The sequence below is a fragment of the Leucoraja erinacea genome, chromosome 2 (genome assembly GCF_028641065.1).
Source record: "Leucoraja erinacea ecotype New England chromosome 2, Leri_hhj_1, whole genome shotgun sequence".
Classification (NCBI taxonomy): Eukaryota; Metazoa; Chordata; class Chondrichthyes; order Rajiformes; family Rajidae; genus Leucoraja; species Leucoraja erinaceus.
The window spans coordinates 74,670,175-74,686,439 of NC_073378.1; the positions used below are offsets into that span (position 1 = coordinate 74,670,175).

Here is a 16,265-nt window from a genome sequence, read left to right on the forward strand (position 1 = left end):
GATGCACTTGGAGTATTGTGATTAGTTTTGGGCAATTTGCTATAGGAAGAATGTCATTAAACTGGAAACGATGCAGAGAAGATCTAAGAGGATGTTGCCATGAATTCAGCTAACTTTTGCAATGTCAAAGGTCAAATGTCCAATTTGTGATGTTATTGCTGAAATGCTTGCAGTTTATTTTTTAACTTTTTCTATTTTCCAGGCATTCCAAATGAACCATGGGAAGATGTTTGGTTGGGAACACACACCTCTTATAAAATAGAGCATTGGACCCAGACTTATTTTCTCAAATTTTAATCATGGGTCATATACATCAATGATCTGGATGATGGTGTGGTAAATTGGATTAGCAAGTATGCAGATGATACTAAGATAGGTGGTGTTGTGGATAATGAAGTAGATTTTCAAAGTCTACAGAGAGATTTAGGCCATTTGGAAGAGTGGGCTGAAAGATGTCAGATGGAGTTTAATGCTGATAAGTGTGAGGTGCTACATCTTGGCAGGACAAATCAAAATAGGACGCACATGGTAAATGGTAGCGAATTGAGGAATGCAGTTGAACAGAGGGATCTAGGAATAACTGTGCATAGTTCCCTGAAGGTGGAATCTCATGTAGATAGGGTGGTAAAGAAAGCTTTTGGTGTGCTGGCCTTTATAAATCAGAGCATTGAATATAGAAGTTGGGATGTAACGTTAAAATTGTACAAGGCATTGATGAGGCCTTGTGCTGTAATTGTTATATGGTAATATGGATTGGTAGATGTTCCAGGTTTTTCTTTGCCAATCCTCTCTAATTCCATGCTTTTTTTTTTAAACCTGAATTTTGCCTCTCCCACTTTATGGCATTATTGAATAGGGAGTGAATATATTATGACACAATTTTTTTTTGACATAATCTAAAACTCGGCTGTTCTTGTTCTTGATTTGTAACAAGCCGCACACTTGAGTTTTTCCATTTGAAATGTCCCATTCTCATTTTTTAATTCCTCCCTGATTTTTCTCCCAACAACTGTTCCCACCTCATCTGTACTCTCGTCGAGAACTGTAGCCGTCTAAAGCTGGTCTCTTGATTATGCTCAAAGTTAATCACTCCTTCACTAGCAGCTGCTAGTGCCCAAAGCATTGAAACCACTCTCTCTCTCTCTTTAAAACCAACACATACAATTGAATTGAATTTATTTGTCATTCAGACCTTTCGGTCTGAACAAAATTTTGTTTCCCTGCATTCATACATATAATTAAAAAATGACAAAAACACACAATCAACATAAATTTAACATCCACCACAGTGAGTTCACCAAACATCCCCTCACTGTGGTGGAAGGCAAAATCTTAAAGTCTCTGTCTCTTCCCTCTTTGTTCTCCCTCTGCGACGAGGCGATCCAGGCTCCAGATGTTGTGACCCCACCGGGTGATGGTAAATCCCGCGGCTCAACCGTGCTCCGCGAACGGGCTGGTTCAAACTCCGCGGGTGGTCGCTGCCGCCGCCACAGCTCCGGGGCCGAGTCGGGTCTCCCCTGCCGCCGCTGCTGCCGCCGCCACAGCTCCGAGGCCGCCAGCTCCGCCATTAGGCCTCGGCGCAGATGGAGACGGGGACGGGGAATACGACAAGAAAAGTCGCATCCCCCGAAGGAAGAGACCAAAACATGTTTCTCCCACCCCACCCACACACATATACAACTTAATAAAACAAAATTAACTAAAACATGACAAAGGTACAAAAAGAAAGAAAAAAAAACAGACGGACTGCAGGTGGACCGCAGCTGTTAAGCCAGTGCAACTGCTTGACGTGTTCAGGCTTTAGCTCATGTACTATTAACTTATTTTTGTGACTTTGTGTCAAATTTTTGTTGATAAGAGTTCCACGGAGTTCATTGAGACATTTTTCCACGTTGAAAATGTTATGTGTAATAAAGGGTTATATTTGCAAAATAATTAACCCTTTATTTGTTTGTTCATATATTAACCAGATCATTCAGAATGGGCAGAATAACATTGTCTGGTACACCAGTGCATAATCAGTGCGCAACCGCCAGGTGAAGTAAGCAGGTACACAAAAATGCTGGAGAAACTCAGCGGGTGCAGCAGCATCTATGGAGCGAAAGAAATAGGTGACGTTTCAGGCCGAAACCCTTCTTCAGACTGATGGTAAGGGTTCTTCAGACTACAAGGGTTTCGGCCCGAAACATCACCTATTTCCTTCGCTCCATAGATGCTGCTGCACCCGCTGAGTTCCTCCAGCATTTTTGTGTACTTTCGATCTTTCAGCATCTGCAGTTCCTTCTTGAACACAGGCGAAGTAAGCAGTTGACTGTATCAATATATCTAATGGTCTTTAGAGGAAAACAATTGATTTATTTTCAGCTCAGAGGGATACAATAACAAATTAAAGGAAGAGAGAAAATGGTGCTCAGAAGAAAGTTATGATTGAGCCTGTCAAAGGCTAATGATTAACTTAGCATTTTGTGGTGGAGGAGGAGACAGAATTAGGATCAAAGAGACCTGCAGGGTCACATCCATATCCACAAGCTTTGTGTGTAGTAGGGTGAGAAGGCTGTAAAAAAGGAATGTGATCCTTAGTTTTGTTTTTTAGAGAGTTGGGAAACTAACTTTATATTTGACTGCTGCTAAACTCGTGCTTATGTAATGGTCATTGGATAGGTCCACAGACTACAAATGATTAAAAGGTGGGGAAATGGGTTAGGGAGAGGATCACTCTCAAAATTATACAGCTATGGAAGAACTACGACGCAAGACTTTGGCATTGTTTTGTTTTGAAGTTGTATCAAGAAGCAGTAAATCTTGACCGATTAAAGTCAGCTGGTAACGCAGAAAGGAACAGATGACTGATTAACATGGCATGATAAATTTACCAAAGAGAAAACCTTTCCTTTAGGAATTAGCAGCCTCAGCTTACATGACAAGGTAAGAAACAAAACAAAGTCTGCTAAATCTTTATAAAACACTGTGTGCATCTGGAGGATAGCAGAAATTCTGACCCCTACACCTTTAGGGAGGATATCAAGGTCTTGAAGAGATTGGGGAGAAGATTAACTAAAATAATTTGAATAATGAACTGCATAGAAAAAAAAGTTGAGGTTGACTCCCTCAGTGCAGGAAGCTAAAAAGGGAGATTTGATAAAGGACAATCAAGACTGTCTGAAGCATGAAGGGCCAAATATCCCGCTTCTGTATTGTATTATTCTATAATTCCATCACTCCTTTTATTTTAACCATGTTACAGAAGATAATGAAACAGCACGCTGTCGAGCCATGATAAAATACCTCGATGATCAACATGTTGAAATAAATCAGAGGGTCAGGCAGCATCACTGGAGAAAATGGATAGGTGACATTTTGGGTTGGGATCCTTCCTCAGACTAAAGAAGGGACCCGACCCGAAACATCACCTATCCATTTTCTCCAGAGTATTGCCTAACCCCATTAGTTTAGTTTCATTGTATTTAAGTTTACTCTATTGTTACGTGTACCGAGATACAGCAGAAGCTTTTTTGTTGTGTGCTCTTCTGCATTTTGTGTCTTTCTTTGGTATAAACCAACATTTGCATTTCCTTGTTATTACATAAAATACCTTGACCCTGAATAAGGGAAAAGTTACCATTTTGAACGTTTTTAAAATGTCTATAAAAAAATAGTAAACAATACCATGACTATTTTACTCGTGTTGCTGATTGGGAAAGTCCTTTTGATGCAGGTTGAAAAATAACAACACTCATTTATACAGTTTATTTGCAACATCCTAAACAGCTTTAGAGTCAAATAAGAAATTTATACCACTATTGCTGGTGTATTGTAGTTGGTAATTTGCACATATCATGTTCCTACAGATTTTAGCAATGGTAACACAAGAATAAATATTGGCTAGCATACTAGGGATAACACCCCCTCCCCATTCTGCAAGGCGAGTGAGAGTGTTGACTTCATCTTTCATCCAAAAAACAGCACCTTCAACGTGCAGCAATCACTCCGTCTGCTCTGGAGTGTCAGCCAAAACATTTCTACTGAATTGTCTGGAGTGGGACACAAACACACAACTTTCTTACTCCAAGGAACGGGTGATCACACTGAGCCATGGCTGACACTGAAAGAGGCAGCTTATCAAATGCACTTACTTGTTAATTATTGGCCGCGGGGCCTGTTTCCGCACCGTATCCCTAAACTAAACTCAACTAAACGCCACTCCATGTATTTCTGATGTGAAACATGTTGACAGCACAAGCCTGACTCACAAGCAGGAATATCTGTTTGCATTTCTGTAGTGACACGATTCAGCTTGTAAATCATTCCAATCTGCAAATAATTGATTCACACTGAAAAACAAAAAAAGTACCTTGCTTGTCAATTACTAGGCAAATCATCTTCCAAGTTATCGATGTTTTCTCCTGGAGGACCAGGCCAGTCCATGCCTACAGCCAGGTGCAGTGAGAACAGATAGTAACCTTGAACTGCCATAGTCCCTGCAATCCCATAGTGTGGTTAGGTCTGGTATGGACTGAATGTGTTTGATTGACTGGAATTTCCTCTGCTTCTGCCAACCGAAAGTGGAACAAAGCAAATGGGAGAAAGCTACTGCCAATAATGTGAGCTGTCGCCAACATTTCTGTAAACAGCGACACTGTAAACTCACATCTCACAAGCTGGATTCTTGCATATGTCATCCCATACAACTGATGCATTGAAGTTTAAAATAAAATCATTGTATCAGAAATGCAGCTCTGTCTCGATTTTCTCAGCAATCATTGCACTAAAATGTCAGGGAGTGTTGTTTGATTAAGCGTACCTTTAGTTTCCGATCATGATCCCCACTGCAGAGAGAATTTACAGAGACTTTGAATGTTTTCCACATTGGATTTAGGTTGTTCATGATGACCTACAAAAGTAGGGGGAAAAAGAAACAGATCTAAATACAGTCACATATAGTCAGGTGAACTCAGGTGAAAAAGTAGCAGCACTTTCTTTGGATCAAGATATTGTGGGTTCAAATCTCATTCCACAGACTTGAGCACAAGGTCTGGGCTGGTATTCTGGTACAGTACACGGGATATTCTGCAGTGTTAGATACATTAAACTGAGGCCTTGTCTACTCCCTCAGGTAGACATAAAAGATCTTGCGGCAATATTTTGAGACTAAAAGATATAGTAGTTTCCTGTGTCCCGGCCAATATCAATTCCTAATCAATATTGTTCAAAACCTCACTATCTGCACTTCCAAAGCAACAACATTTGCTCTAAAAAGAGCTTTGAGGTATCCAGAGAAGCTTTATGGAAATGGAAATCAGTCTTTCTCTAATTTTTGTGCCTAATTTGATTCTAGGTCAGCAATACAAAAGCCTTGAGAATTTAGATGTTATTAAATAATGTAAGAATGTGCTGTTGACACTTTAATCCTTCCATGTTTTGGTGCTAGTTTCTGGGTCATTTGTGATACCATCCATTTTTTGCATGTTGTTTTAGTTTAGGAGCTGTACTCGTGGCCTCCAGATCTACACGTTCAATACTTTCGTCTCCAACCACACAAAGTAATGCTGCGAACGGTAATGTGGGTGAGGTGGTAGTTTATTCATTACTAAAGCTGAACAGCTGCAAAGATACCAGCTGCCGGTTGTAATTCCCTCCGCACCGATAGTTCCATTGCATGTGCAGAGTTGTGTTCAACCAGAGGCTGAATCTCTCAGATGTGCCCAACATCAAACACTAGTTTATCCATATTATGTTTCTCAGAGTTTTGCATGTAAAAGAATCAGTGCTGATGGGATTGTTTCCTGCCCATGACGGAGACTGAAAAACGAGGGTTGATGTTTAAAGATTTTGTCCAGCTTTTGTTTTGTTGTCACATATCCTCTCTCCAGCCCCCCGCCCAACTGAGTCCCACCCCAAGGTGGCGACCTACTGAGGTCACGTTTATGATGCTGTAGGTGCCCTCTGATAATTCCCTCAGATGATCTTTCCATGTGAATGAAGCTGAAGATGTGTTAGTGGTGGGTCAGTCATGGGTGAAAACAAGAAAGACTTGCACTCGAAGACACAAAGTGCTGGAGTGACTCAGCAGGTCAGGCAACCTCTCAGGTGAACACGGATAGGTGATGTTTTGGGTTGGGACGTTTCACCAGATTGATTGTAAAGGGTGGAGGAAAGAAAGTAGTGAGAGAGGACGGGTTGGGCAAAGCCTGGCAGGTAATAGGTGAACACAGGTGAGGGGGTTATTTGATAGAAGATGGTCGGACAGAGGCCAATGATGAAAAGACAGAGGTTGTGAGACAAAAGGATTGACGAGTTGAGAATTCTGAAGCTAGAGGAAGGGATGTGGGTGAAAGGGGAGGGGGAAGACGAGAAATAGGTGCGAGTTCAGGTGGGGCACAGGGGAGGGGGGAAGAAAGGCAGGAAGGTAAACGGTTATATATAGGGAAGAAGGAAGAGGGGATGGGTTATGTGGTTATCTAAAATTGGAGAATTCAATGTTCATACTGTTGGGTTGCAAGCTACAAAAGTGGAATATGAGGTGCTGTTCCTCCAGTTTGTTTGTGGCAATGGGGAAGGCCCAGGACAGGAAGGTCAGTCTGGAAATGGGAAGAGGTATTAAAATAGACAGAAACTAGGAGAACCAGCAGGGGAGGAGAAGTGAAAGCAGAACTGTGGGACACAAAGGAGACACAGGTGAGGGATCCATCTCTGACAGCAGGGGGTAAAGCACATTTACTAAAGAACGAGCACATCTCAGATGCCCTAGCTTTCTCTTTGGAGATGGACAATTGAGAGTGGGAGATAGCACCTTTGCCAGAGGTAGGATGGGGAGATGTATAGTTCACATAACTGTGGAAGTTAGTAGGTTTGTAGATGACAGCAGTTGATAGACTGTCGCTATGATGGAGACAGAGAGATGAAGAAAGGGGGGGGAGGTGTCAGAGAAAATCTAAGTAAATTTGAGGGCAGGGTGGAAGTTAGTGGTAAAGTTAATGAAATCAATGAGTTCTGCATGGGTGCAGGAGGCAACTCTGATGCAGATATTGAAGTAGCAGGGAAAAAGTTGGGGGATGGTGCCAGTGTATGTTTGGAACAAGGACTGAATGACGTAACCTTCAAAAGGCAGGCATATCTGCAGCCCATGCAAGTGCCAGTCTCAGATGTAGGTCGGAAGGGACTGGGCAAGGAGAGGATAGGATGGAATCAAGATAATTGGAGATGAGTTCAGAGAGGCAAGAGCAGGCAGAAACAATGGGCATGCCTGGGCAGTCCTGTTTGTGAACGTTATTTCTATAAAGTCTTGCACTTACATGATATCTTTCAGGTCATCAATGAATGCTTTCTGAAGTAATATTACCTTTGTAATGGAGGAAACACAGGAGTCAATTTGTGTACATCAAGCTCCATAAACAAAAACAAAAAAAGTGCTGGAGTAACTCAATGGGTCAGCCAGCATCTTTGGAGGCCATGGATGGGTGACATTAAACAGTAGTGCAATAACAACCAGATAAGCTGTGATAATGTTGACTATAAAATCAATGTTAGCTAGGATACCAAGCATAACCTCCTTGCTCTTACTTGAAATGTCTTAAGATCTTCAATGTCCACTTCGAAGGGTAACCATAGCTCAGTTTAATACTTTATCTAGAACCCAGCATGTTTGAAAGTATAGTGCTCCATCAAAACTGCGCAGAATCATGAAATTAGATTTCTCAAGCTTCATTCTCTGGAATGGGTCAAACGTTTGACTTGAGGAGAATGTGTTGGTCTCTAGTCTACTGACACATCGAAATATAGCTTTAAAATTATTATCTGTATCTTAAAGATTTCTTTCGCAGTGTACTCTTTTGTACTTTATTGATATATAACCTGCATTTAGTTCCAATAATTAAAATAAACTGAATGCTTTGCTACTTTATGTCCATTGTCACCATTAATCCCCACCTTTATCAGCAAATGAATCACATGCATTTAAATCATTGCATTCACATGAAACCTCCTGCAGTTCCCAGAGGATGGCTGGCTGTGCTGGCGAGAAGACCATCACATCCTTTGATTAAAGGATGGCTTGATTCCCTACTGAGACGGGCACAATTTCTGAGAATATTTCAAATATGAATTATTACTGGAGATGCATGCGTTCAAGGGTTTAATCCAATTTTTAAAAAATCAAGCTTGTGCCAGCTTTCATGTTCTGTTGGAGCCTCGTTCAAAGTATGAACATGGTCCAACTCGATGCTGACACACCTCAGCTTGGCAGAAAGATAGGTTTTGAACATAAGTTTAAAGTCAAATATCAAGGAAGTTAAAATACCATTTCCTCTTCCTATGGACCTTCTGCCCTGTTAGGGTTTAATTGAACAATTAATAGCAATGGCATTACCTCTGTCCTGTGCACCAGCTGTTGCGTCCCATCATCGTTCAACCTGAAGATTTCCAGAAATGGGTCGGATTTGCTGAAGAAGTCCTGAAGAAGGCAGTGCCCACCTTACTCACATGTAACAAGCACACTCCGGTCAAATCTACTTCATCATGTTTTAGTCACATGCAAATACACAGATCATGGAATAGCTAATTGCAGCTGGTTTCTAGAATGGATCAGGTCATATTTAACCAAAAACAACCTCCTCTTCCTTCCCTCCAGTGAAATCTCCACAACTGCACTAATGCCTGTGGGCAGAACCCGGCTGGTGATCCAGTGTCCAGGCCCTTGGCCATCCACATGACCTCACACCATCGCTGCTTTTAGGTTTGCACTGTGCATTGTCTGTACACATGACAATAACAAATTAAACTAAACTATTCTGAGACATTTCTATGCAGCTGAAATTGATTTAAATAATTCAAATTAAAATAACTATAAAGTGTATATAAATAAATATAAACTAAAAAAGACAAATAAAACTATAACCTGATATGATATTTTTAATAAAGAACAACGGCCCCATTGAAATGAAGAACTGGTATAAAGTTAAATAGCAGATTTAAAATATTGTCTTGGCTCTGTCCAATCGTCAAGTCAAGTCAAGAGAGTTTATTGTCATGTGTCCCAGATAGGACAATTAAATTCCTGCTTGCTGCAGCACAACAGAATATTGTAAGCATAAATACAGAACCGTTCAGTGTGTCTATATAGCATAGACCATATATATACATATAAATAAACAGATAAAGTGCAATAGGCTGTTATAGTTCAGAGTTAGTTTGATAGCGTGTTTAATAGCCTGATGGCTGCGGGGAAGAACCTGTTCCTGAACCTGGATGTACCAGATTTCAGGCTCCTGTACCTTCTACCTGATGGCAGTGGAGAGATGAGTGCGTGGCCAGGATGGTGTGGGTCCTTGATGATGTCAGCAGCCTTTTTGAGGCAGTTACTGCAGTAGATCCCTTAGATGGTGGGGAAGTCAGAGCCGATGATAGACTGGGCAGTGGTCACAACCTTCTGCATTCTTTTCTGCTCCTGAATGCTCAAGTTGCCGAACCAGGCCACACTGCAACCAGTCAGCATGCTCTCTACTGTGCACCTGTACAAGTTCGAGAGAGTCCTCTTTGACATACCGACTCTCCGTAATCTTCTCAGGAAGTAGAGGCGCTGATGTGCTTTCTTTATAATTGCATCAGTGTGCTGGAATTGCTGCTGGCTTCAATGGTGAGTCCAATGCTGGAGCAGTGGATCTGCTGCACCAACAACTGTCCACAACCATGACTTGGACAAAGAGATGCTGAACATCAGGAGATGGAGGGGTGGCAGTTCACTAATGAAGACCCCGAGGCTGTTCCCTGCAGAACTACCGCCCACATCGCAGTCTGATCCAACCCAGTTCTTCCATCTGTTTCCTAGATTTGATAATTATCTCGCACATTGGCATATGGAGCTAATGGGCAAACATCTGTGAATTCTCTAAATTTCCCATAATAGAACAAAGAAAGGCTCTTCTGCAAGAAAGTAGCTGCTTATTAAATTAACCTTCTCCCAATCCTGCTGGTTGCAACCTGTGCTGGTTGCAGAAAGATTTAAACCAGAGTTGGACTCCCCTCAGTGTATATTAATGTCTCACTTGCTAATGCTCATCATCCTTTGACGTGGTAGAACAGAGCAAGCATACATAGGAACAAAAAAATAACAGGAACATGATTAGGCTAGTTGAATATTCAAGCCAGCTCCACCATATGATACCCCTTCAACAGGCACTTTCCCTTTGCCCTTCAACTCACTTGTAGTTCAAATGTCCTGCAATCTTTGCCTTGAACATTTTCAGTGTCTCTGTCTCCACAGATGTCCAAGGCAGAAATTGCAAAGAACTCTAACCCGCCGAGGGAAGACATTCCTCAATATCACCAAATTAAATGACAGATGCCTTACTCAGAATCAATGCTCCCTACCACAGATGGGATCAATCTCTCAGCATCCATCTGTTCAACGCCTCTCAGATTCTAATATGTTCTACTGAGAACATCACTCATTCTCCTAGTGTAAGCCTAACCTTCTCAACTGCTCTTCATACATCACTGTAGATGCATTGTTCTCATCCTGGGAGGCACTGCGGAGTGATGTCAGAGGGAAGGAGGAAGGATAAAGGATGAGATTTTTGCCTAGACTCCTTGCTTTTTACTTTTTTTTTAATTGGGTAAAATATAATTAAAAATCAGGTGCTACTTTTAAAACTATTACAATTCCAAAAAGTCAGACTGTGATAATGGAAGATATTTGGCTTGAAATATCAGCTCTGATTCTCTCTCCATAGATGCTGTGCGATCTGCTAAGAATTTCCAGCATTTCTGTTTTTACTTCAGATTCACATAATTTCCATTCCCCATTTCCAGCCTACCCTTCCCTACCTCGCCAACACTCCCTGTTTAATTTCAGTGTTACAGCCCTGTCCCACGGTACGAGTTCATTCCAAGAGCTCTCCCGAGTTTTAAAAAATCATACTCGTGGTAAGCACGGTGAATGAATGTAGCGGGTACGTCGGAGCTCCGGGACGTCTCTTAGCGCTAACAGCAGGTACAGGGGAAGACTCGCTAACGGCAGGTAAGCACGGTAAGACTCGTGAAGATTTTTCAACATGATGAAAAATGTCCACGAGAGTCCCGAGTACCGACGAGTGGCCATTACCGTAAATCTCCGAGTTCGAATCAGGGCAAACTTGAGAGAACTCTTGGAATGAGTTCGTATCGTGGGACAGGGCTTTTAGCCACTTTATAACATTCCATGTGGCATGGAACTTTATTATTTCATTTGTTGCATTTGCCTACAGTCATCACAACTACTGTTGCAGCTGGGAATGCTACATTCACTTTGTATAGATCGCTGTCACAAGTGATCCTAGTCAATTCAATGTGATACCAAATAATAAAGCATATTTTCATTATTTAATTAACATTTATTATTGAATGAAGTATTGGATAATACAAGAAATCCAAAGTTTGTAATTGATAAGTATAATTCATTTCAGTGTTGTCAGCAGGCTGGTTTAGCCCTGTTCTTTGTACATTAATGATTTGGATGAGGGGATTGAAGGCTTTGTGACCAAGTTTGTGGATGATACAAAAATAGGTGGAGGGGCAGGTAGTGTAGAGAAAGCAGGGACTGTGCAGAAGGATTTGGACAGGTTGGGAGAGTGGGCAGAGAAGTGGCAGATGGAAGATAGTGCAGCAAAGTGTGGAGTCATGTTTTTTATTAGTAGGAATAAAGGCGTAGATTATTTATTAAATGGGGAGAGATCCGGAGGTGCAACGGTAAGTGGGAATACTGGTGCAGGATTCCCAGAAAGTTAATCTGCCAGTCGAATCGGTAGAAAAGAAAACAAATGCAGTGCTTGCATTTATTTCAAGTGGGCTTGTATACATAAACATGGATGTAATGCTGAGGCTCTATAAGCCGCTAGTCAGGCCGCATTTGGAATATTGTGAGCAGTTTTGGACACCAGATCTGAGGAAGAATGTGCTGGATCTGGAGAGGGTCCAGAGGAGGTTTACAAGAATGATCCCAGGAATGAGTAGCTTAACATATGATGAGCATTTGAGGCACTGGGCCTGTACTCACTGACATTTAAAAGAATGAGTGGGGAACTCATTGACAAGTACAGAATAGTGAAAGGCTTGGATAGAGTGGGTGGAGAGGATGTTTCCACTAGTCTAAGACTGGAGGTCATACCATCAGAATAAAGTATATTCTTTTAGGAAGGAGTTGAGGAGGAATTTCTTTAGTCAGAGGGTGGTGAATCTGGAATTCTTTGCCACAGAAGGCTGTGGAGGCCAAGTCAGTGAATATATTTAAGGAAGAGATAGATGGATTCTTGATTAATATAGGTGTCAGAGGTTATGGGGAGAATGGGGTTAGGAGGGAGAAATAGATCAGCCATGATTGAATGGTGGAGTAGACTTGATAGAAACATAGAAAATAGGTGCAGGAGTAGGCCTTTCGGCCCTTCGAGCCTGCACCGCCATTCAATATGATCATGGCTGATCATCCAACTCAGTATCCTGTACCTGCCTTCTCTCCATACCCCCTGATCCCTTTAGCCACAAGGGTCACATCTAACTCCCTCTTAAGTATAGCCAATGAACTGGCCTCAACTACCTTCTGTGGCAGAGAGTTCCAGAGATTCACCACTCTCTGCGTGAAAAATGTTTTTCTCATCTCGGTCCTAAAGGATTTCCCCTTTATCCTTAAACTGTGACCCCTTGTCCTGGACTTCCCCAACATCGGGAACAATCTTCCTGCATCTAGCCTGTCCAACCCCTTAAGAATTTTGTAAGTTTCTATAAGATCCCACCTCAATCTTCTAAATTCTAGCGTGTACAAGCTGAGTCTATCCAGTCTTTCTTCATATGAAAGTCCTGACATCCCAGGAATCAGTCTGGTGAACCTTATCTGTACTCCCTCTATGACAAGAATGTCTTTCCTCAGATTTGGAGACCAAAACTGTACACAATACTCCAGGTGTGGTCTCACCAAGACCCTGTACAACTGCAGTAGAACCTCCCTGCTCTTATACTCAAATCCTTTTGCTATGAATGCTAACATACCATTCGCTTTCTTCACTGCCTGCTGTACCTGCATGCCTACTTTCAATGACTGGTGCACCATGACACCCAGGTCTCATTGCGTCTCCCCTTTTCCTAATCGGCCACCATTGAGATAATAGTCTACTTTCCAGTTTTTGCCACCAAAGTGGATAACCTCACATTTAACCACATTATACTGCATCTGCCATGCATTTGCCCACTCACCCAGGCTATCCAAGTCACCTTGCAGTCTCCTAGCATCCTCCTCACAGCTAACACTGCCCCCCAGCTTCGTGTCATCTGCAAACTTGGAGATTCCCTCGTCCAAATCATTAATATATATTGTAAATAGCTGGGGTCCCAGCACTGAGCCTTGCAGTACCCCACTAGCCACTGCCTGCCATTCTGAAAAGAACCCGTTTACTCCTACTCTTTGCAGTTGATGGGCCAAATGGCCTAATTCTGCTCCTATTACATGATCTTCTTTGAATGATTATACAACCCCCAGCCTGTGCGTCTACAACTCCCACCATTTCTGTCAATATTGGCCACATAGGGAAGCAGCGAGTATTACTGCCACTAAAGATAATCAGCAGTTAGCCATCTATCAGTCCACGGTACCCTCACTCAATTAAATTGACAATCAGCAGATAGACGCTTCAGCGTAATTATATATCATCAGATACTTAAAGTGCTGGAACACCCACACCAAATAATCTCCATTTTTAGCCCCAGCATAGATAAAGAGCTTGTGAAAAAGAGGAAAACAAATCCTTCAGACATGAAATAGAGCGAATCGGACAAATAGCATAAAATCAACAGAAATGAGGTACTGCAAGATTGGCTTGAGCCAGTGTACAGAGGCATTTTGGCACGCTGGTATCCATGGCACTATGTGTCAGCCTTCACTTGCAGTAAATGGATAGGTAAATGGCCCCTTACATTCTCGCAAGGAGGATTATGTATGAGTGAGATCTCTGGCTGCTCCTGTTTCATCCCACATCCAGAAGACCTGCAGGTGGGCACGTTAACTGGCCACTGCAAATTGCCCCTTATGCACAAGTGAGGGGAAGAATTAGGGAGAAGTTGTTGAGAATGTGAGGAGAATAAAAAAACAGGATAAATTTAGAACTAGTGGGGTGAAGGAGCTGTGTTGGTACTGCGCTTATCTATGACTCAATAAGCGTAAAATAACTTTACTTCGATGGTACTGAGCCTTTGTGAGACACTGAAATACAATGTGTAATTTTTGCCTTCATATCCCAGGATGAATTCACTTGCCTTAGAAACTGTTTAATACAGATCATCTAGTGACTGGCGTTTGCTGTGTTTGTTAAGGGCCTGTCCCACTAGGGCATCATTTGCGCCTAATTTACGCAACATCATTTACGCGTCACGATGCACGAGGCGCACGTAATGGTGCACATCACGTGCGCATGGTGCGTGGTGACGTAGGCAGTGACACGCGGTCGTGTGCGGCACCCCAGGATTTTGTCATGTACAAAATCTTCGCTCGCCATCTGCGTGATGCGCAAATGACGCCCAAGTGGTCAGGCCCTTTAATGATTCATTCATTCAGAATTTTAGGCATTTTAACCACTCTGCTTTCTTACATTGCTGAAGCAAAACAAGAATTTCATTGTCCTATCAGGGACACATGACAATAAACTCTCTTGACTCTTGACTTGACTCCTTTCTCCTTTCTCCAGTGCCTCTCACTGAGTGATTCAGATATTACTCCATTCGTACCAAATCATGAATGATCTTTGAATGTTCCTGAAACCATTCTCTCCACGTCATGTACCAAAGATGTTTACCACTTTCTACAGATGCACCATAGAAACACCATCCTACCCTGATGCATCACAACTTGGTTAGGCAACTGCTCTATCCAAGAGCACAGTAAATTAGAGTGTTCTGAGTGCAACCCAGTCCACCACACAAACCAGCCTCCTCCAACAACGTCTATTGACTTCACATTGCCTTCGGAATGTGGCAACTTAATCAAAGGCAACTAACCTCAGTCATTCTCTCTTCTCCCTTCTCTCGTTGGGCAAAATATGCAAAAGCCTGAAGGTACGTTCCACTCGATACAATAACAGATTCTTCCCCGCTGTTATCAAGCTATTGAACAGACCTCAGCATCTAAGAATATATTCCCGATCTTCACTTGCACTTTTTTTTTATTTGTACTTTCTCTAATGCTGTAACACTCTGTTTATTTTTGCTTTTGCACTACCTGATATATTTATGTATGGTGTAATTTGCCGTAATAGCATGGCAAAAACAAATTTGTTCACTGTGTCTCTGTTCACGTGACAATAATAAACCAACTAACCAATATCGCATGCTCAAGCCTGCACTGAAACACCTGATCGAGATTCTCTCATCCTAAACTTCCCTTCAATTTCCAACTCTGCACCTTCACCACATGAGTTCAAGCTCATGATAAAATGGTTGGCAGGATTCCATTAAAAAATATAATCCTTCCTCTTTGATATTTTGTTCAACATCTGACCTGAGAACCCACTAGTCTTGGAAATGCATGAAACACGTTGTTGGAGAATCTATATACATGTGATGATGGAACTGTAAAAAATACCAAGAGTTTCAATTCAAAATGATTGTAACAGTAACAGTTGGAATAATTGATCTTGATTTAATGGATTGGATACTGGACTAAGTGAATGATGTTCAGACTGCTGGATTTATTTTTATATAGTTGATTTGTACAGTTGATTTTTAATAGGTTTTAAGGATGGCATTGAACTGGACAGCGCAGAGAAGATTTACAATGTTTCCATGAGCCTAGGGCCTGAACTATAAGGAGAGGTTGGGCAGCCCAGACTGAGAGGTGTAGAGGTGTATAAAATCATGTTTTTAATGAGGGAAATTGATAGGATGAATGCAGTCTTTAACCCCGAGTCAACAAACATGAGAACTGAGGATTACGATGAGAGAGGAAAGATTTATTAAGAACCCAAGGGGGAACCTTTTCACACAGAGGGTGGTGGGTATATGGAATGAGCTGCCAGAGGAGGTAGTTGAGTCAAGTAATATAACAGCATCAAAAATACATTTGTACAAGTACATGGATAGGATAGTTTTAGAGGCATTTAGGCCAAATGCAGGCAGCTGGAACTAGCATAGATGGAGCATCTTGATCGGCATCAACAAGTTGGGCTGAAGGGCCTGTTCTCATGCTGTATGACTATCACTTTGTTAGAAGCACTCAGTTTTGATCACTGACAGAGCTGGAAGCATGCAGCATG

At 41.9% G+C, this 16,265-nt stretch overlaps 1 protein-coding gene across 1 annotated transcript in view; it reads right to left on the reverse strand.

The window, feature by feature from the left end:
- Window positions 1-16,265, reverse strand: part of cpne4b (copine IVb) — a 310,526-nt gene that overhangs the window by 74,354 nt on the left and 219,907 nt on the right. Inside the window, exons 6-7 of the mRNA XM_055658639.1 lie at window positions 8,366-8,449; window positions 4,802-4,891 (exon numbers count right to left, since the gene is read on the reverse strand). Of these exons, the coding sequence (XP_055514614.1) occupies window positions 4,802-4,891; window positions 8,366-8,449 (174 nt within the window). The remainder of the gene's footprint in view (window positions 1-4,801; window positions 4,892-8,365; window positions 8,450-16,265) is intronic.